Consider the following 6,000-nt stretch of genomic DNA (forward strand, 5'->3'; position numbering starts at 1 on the left):
CAAAGATACATAGTGAGGAAAATTATATATATATATATATATATATATATATATATATATATATATATATATATATATAGGGTGACCCAACGTTGCTCGGGATTGAATGATGATCAACAAATTTTTCACACTCCTATATTCTTATTGTCATCTAAATCAGTAAAATCAATCATTTCTAACTTGAACTTAACGGCATCGTCGCCCTCTAGAAAAGATAAAACCCTGTATGGTGGCCTTAACTATCCACTCACCTTCCATTAATTTACTTATACTAAACATGGTTAAATAATTGCACTCACTCACCGTATATATACAATGCTCAACAATACAAGGGTCTGGTTCTAATCCAGGAAAGACATCTTTCACAAATTCACTGCATGTTTTGATGGCCCAATCATTTTCAACTTGGTCTCGTCTGTCGGGATCAATAACAGGTCCATCGTGTAGCGCTACCTGTTGAGTTTAGAAGAAAAAGAATAGATAAAAGTCTATTACGATGAACAAAGGGTCATAAATCGATTTGATATGGTGCACATATTAAATGTAACTTTCATTTTTTTCATATTGCCACCCGGACTTAGAGTTAGTTTTTGGGTTAATAGATATCATAGTTTTTCATATATAATTGGTGGGCATATATATATATATATATAGATATATATATATATAGTAAGTTATAAAATATACATGGCGATTAAACTACACTGAATATTCCGCGTTTCATCCACTCTAGGATTCTTCAGGCTTATGCGAGAATTTTGTGGTCTCGCGTTTTATATACGGACCTTCTATTGAGTTTTTAGTTAGCGTTGTTTTCATACAATATTTTTTATTATTAAATGTACTTTTGTGGTCATAATATCGAGTTTTGAAATCTAAGGAAGTCATACCTATGTAATATTTCTTGTTATTTGGGTTTTCTTTCGCAAATGTTGTTGCCTGGTAAACTATGCTTTTGGTTAGACATTTATTTTGAAGTGGGCAAAGTGTGCAGTATCTGCAGTTGCATTTATCTTGTTCGTTATTAGTATTTTTATTTTTATTTCTAGTATGGTTGTTGTTGTCCGGAGTTGGTTTATTATTATTATTATTATTATTATTATTTCTGCTAGTTACATATGTGTTTTTTGTGTTAGTTCTATTTTTGTCATGGTGTCCACTTTTTTATTCTTGTTTTGTTATTTTCATAGCTTTTATTTAATATTTTGTTATTATGTGGTTTAATTATCGTCTCTAAATTTTCGCAGCAGCTGTAGGATAATTTTAGGGTATTTTTATTGAAAATTTTGTGTAAGGGGTTGGTTGCAGGGAAGTGCTTTTCGATAAGATCTACAAATTTCTTGCCAAGTTTTGTTTTTAACATTTGATTGTATGGTGCCGTATACCAGATTATATTTCTTTTTCTTCTATTTTTAATTTTATTATAGTTATTGGTGCTTTGTTGCTTATATTTGCTATCAATATTTTTGCATCCACTATTTCTTAGGGCTGTTTCATAAATATTAGTTGACCTGTTAAATACATTTTCATCGCTTGAGTTATTGCTGAGTCTACTTACGATCGAGTTAGGAATCTGTTTTATAATTGATGGTGGGTGATTGGACTTAGGGTTTACGTATATTGGATTAGCGTTATCTTTTAAATAGGGTTCATATGTGTTTTTATCTAAATTTAACGTGACGTCCAGGAAGTTTGTTATTTTTATGTTAGCTAATACGTCTACATTTAGGCCTAGTTTTTTTCATTTCCTTGTGTATGATTTTCTTAAAATTATCAACCTATATATATATATATATATATATATATATATATATATATATATATATATATTTACTATAATAATTAAATACCTACAGACACTAGTGTTTCATCCTTTTGGAAATCTAAAGTGCAGGGTGTCACGATTAACACTTTTTGCCAAAATATTTGAGACCATAATCCGGCACCTTACAGATGCTAAACTTCTGACTGACAAACAATAGAAAAATTTTGATAGATTTTTAAAGTTTAAAAATTGAAAAATATTGAGTTCGGAAAATTCATTACTGTTTTTAAAAAAAAAATATTTCAATTACTTTTAAAACAACTTTAATAGTTTATTTTGGAAGTATAATCCATAAAGAAAATAAATAACCCACTTTTAACTGAGAAATTACGAGTTTTTTATATTTTATTCGCAGTTTCGTGTTAGGGGTGTCAAAAATTCCTACAAAAATTCCGATACACCTAGTCATTTTCTACATTGTTTTCTTTGAAATCTAAACTCTAACAAATATACAACTTCAAATATTTTTATATATAGTCGTTTAAGAAAAAAATACAGCACATACGATGTCTACACTTGTCCAAGAAAAATAATTAGTTCTTATCGACATAGCGGAATACTGAAAATACACGTTATACAAGCCAATATTCAAGGGAGGTAACTCTAAATTTTATTACTGAAATTTTTATTACTGAAATTAGAGTTATTTCCCTTGACTCTAATGACAAGTATGTAATTATTGTTGTGTTTCGATTAAAACCACATTTAAAAAATCGATTTCTTAACAATCAGCTTTTTTGTTTACGTAAAAATTAATTTAGAAAATAAAAACGAAAAATTTGATGATCTTCAGATGTTTTAATCGATAAAAATCTGAATAATTTAAAAGAAAATTATCAAAATTGTCCCTCAATGTTTGCATGCTAGATTAAAACCTTCTGATCAAATTAAGATTCTACATTTTCAGGCGGTTACGTGTCAAAATCCTTTAAGACGAGAAGAAAAAAATTAAGACGAAGAATAATTTTGTAATTTAGAAATTAAATGTAAAATGATCACGAATTTTCGGGCCATTGTCGTTTTAAGTCAGTAAAAATGGTGTACTTATCACCGACTTTAAATTCTAAACCAATAGTTTGTTTTTCTTTCTGCTATTTTTACTAATGTTGTGCATTTTAAGAGGGGGGGGAGGGTCTACTGTTTTACAACCTTGTCACCCAGACTTAGGGTTAGTGGATAATTTGTCTAATTGGTTAAAAACTGTGAAACGGCCGGGAAATAGGAGATCAGTTTACATTAACTTTGTATACGAAATTGATCCCCCACTTTAAATTCTCAAAATTTTTAAAAACTTGGTGTTAAAATTTTTTACAAAAGAGTTACGCACCTGAAATGCACATTTACCTACTTATACTAAATGTGAGTTAATCAAAGCTTGTTATTTCTAAGGTCTTTTTATTCTTGTGCTCAAATATATATACACAGGGTGGAACGATAAAAGTGAAAAACGACACTACAGCTTTATTTGAAAAAGTCAGGTGATATATATTCAATGCAGCCGCCTTCAGCCTCAATCTCCGTCTCGATACAGGTCCGGAGCTGGGAGCATTTTCTGAAGCCAAGCCTTTCTATAGTGAAAATATTAATGTGTGTATTTTGAAATGTAAAAATCACTGGTGACCATGTTTGTACAGGCGGCATATGAAAGGGGCCAACCCTCAATTTGGTCAGGAATGCTGAAAACGAATATTCGTATATTAATTTTAGGTGAGTAAATGAAGAAGCTGTATATATATAACTACTTCATTTACTCACATAAAATAAATATACGAAAGTATAGATTTATGCATAAACTTTAAGTATTTACTTCCAAACTGCTCAATACGTTGGTAGAGCTCGTTAGTAATTTATGAAATATATACGGCGATTAAGCTACACTGAATATTCGGCGTTTCATCCACTATAGGATTCGTTAGCCTGACGACTCCTATAGTGGATGAAACGCCGAATATTCAGTGTAGCTTAATCGCCATATATATTTCATAAATTACTATATATATATATATAAATATATATATTTGTTAGTACATTTTCAAGTATTTTTTTTAAAGGTAGATAACTCTTATTTTTATTATCTCCCTTGAGAAAGCACACACAGATATATGTATATATATATACATATATTTGTGAGTATATTTTCATATGGTTTCCTAAAGGTAACTCTGACTTTAATTATCTGCCTTGATTAATATCTGAGAAGTTCTTTTTGTTTTAACTTATTTTAAAGCGTTTATTTACTTTGGAACATAACAAGTGTTCAGGCTCAAATTAGAACAAGACCGAGGTGACTGTCATGAGACCGTCGTCTCCCTGCATATTAAAACAAAGCCAACCTCCATACGTAGTTAATTGTCATGTCGAAAATAGTAATATATCCAAAAATTACGAAAACTCTACAAGTGCAGAGTTCTTTATAGTTCAAACCAATATTAAGTAATTTTTTTTTTTTTTTTTTTTTTTGGCATACATTATTGCTGATATTCATGCTGCTCCTCTTTGATCAAATTGTCTCTAGGATGGATTAGAGTTGGGGGTCAGGGTTAGCCTTTTTTTTTTTATATTTGATATGTAATTCTATGTCGATTTTTTTAATCTTTTCGAATATGCTGAAAACGAATATCACAATTTAATTCGGGGCACATGATGTATAACAAATAGATAACACAGAAAATAGACTTATAGTTTTTAAAGGTTTATTAGAAGAAAAATATGTAACCCACAGTGGGGACCCTAACAGGTACTACCACTCCGGGTCAGAGTGGACCTGGGAGCAATGGTAATTAAAGGGTGGCTCCACACTCCCCAAGCCCGCTTATGGAGCTTTACCATCGGATACAGTTTAAGGTCATATCCAGGACCCTGAAGTGGCGGCGGCTATCCTGTTCTTGTAGAAATTTTGGATGGGAGTGGTCTTCTTCTGGGAGAAGTTTCGGCTGGTTGCTAAATAAAAAGAAAAAAGAGACAAGTTTTAATCCAACGGAAATGGAATCATGTCGTTACAAGTCCGAGTAATTTTGAAATGGATATATCTATAAAAGTGAAAGTGTACAACTTATAGTATAAACCACTGAAATGTTAGATATAGTTTCCTTGGCCATGGATCTAATGTAATAAATTCATATGACCCTTAATCAATAATGGTTAATGTGTCAAAGTTAAAAATAAAGGAAAAAATATATATAAGTGTAATTATTACTTCACGCGACAAATAGCTAGGGGGTTGCTTTAATCCACGATGTATTTGTAAGTCATGCCGTGCTTTCTTTTCTCTAGCTTTAATTTAAACCTACGTCACTGCCAGTGGTCATACACGCAAACACGTAACGGGTTCGAGCCTTCCTCCCTGCTACCACGCGTTTTTCGTTGTTTGGCTGAACACAAAACCCCCAAACTCCCAGGGATAAAATGCTAGTTTTGTACAAAGTACTGAGATGCCAGACAATTATGCTAGTTTAGAACTTTCAGGTCCAAGTAATCAGCCACATTTTTCAGTTTTGGGGCATAAATATTACTGCAAAGGCGTGTAAAGGGCAAACTCGAATTTGAGCGCAATCGTTATTCTAATAATTGCTCATTTTTAATATGCCATTATTATTATCATTTTCTTATATGGATCAGCAAGATATTTTTACTAGTAATAAGTTTATTTTTAGAACAGCTTATCACTTATTCTCTGGTATATTTTTGGTTTTAAAGTATTATTTTAGTATTAGTGTTTAATCTTTCAGTATTTATACAATTTAACATTTTGATATTTACATTTATGTCGAGGTTTAGTGTTTATTATTTGATCGGTTATAACTTAATTTAGCGCTAATTTATAAGTTATGTTTTAGTATCTAATCATGATTTTTTTGTTTTTAATTATTAGTTTTAGTTTTTATAGTTATTTAATATATTATAATTTATTAGAATATATTAACAGTAGTAAAATTATATTACTGATCCATAATGAAAATGATAATTATAGCTGGAACAATTACATCGAGAGCATTGCCAGGGCCGCTGCGAGGAAGGTGGGCTCTCTCTCTACCGTGCTAGAAAACTTCTAACACCCAAAAGTATCCTGTACCTCTCCAACAAGGCCACTATTCGCCCATCTATCGAGTATTGCTGTCATATTTGGGCTGGTGCATCGGCTACTAGTCTCTCACTCCTTGACAGGGTTCAAAAGA

At 31.1% G+C, this 6,000-nt stretch overlaps 1 protein-coding gene across 1 annotated transcript in view; it reads right to left on the reverse strand.

Annotated features, from left to right (window-relative positions):
- Positions 1–2,375, reverse strand: part of LOC145270189 (peroxisomal sarcosine oxidase-like) — a 145,030-nt gene extending 142,655 nt beyond the window's left edge. Inside the window, exons 1-2 of the mRNA XM_080125818.1 lie at positions 2,331–2,375; positions 304–453 (exon numbers count right to left, since the gene is read on the reverse strand). Of these exons, the coding sequence (XP_079981944.1) occupies positions 304–453; positions 2,331–2,375 (195 nt within the window). The remainder of the gene's footprint in view (positions 1–303; positions 454–2,330) is intronic.
- Between the last annotated feature and the right edge of the window lie 3,625 nt (positions 2,376–6,000).

The sequence above is a fragment of the Euprymna scolopes genome, chromosome 46 (genome assembly GCF_053919585.1).
Source record: "Euprymna scolopes isolate OS-2025 chromosome 46, ASM5391958v1, whole genome shotgun sequence".
In the NCBI taxonomy this organism is placed as follows: domain Eukaryota; kingdom Metazoa; phylum Mollusca; class Cephalopoda; order Sepiida; family Sepiolidae; genus Euprymna; species Euprymna scolopes.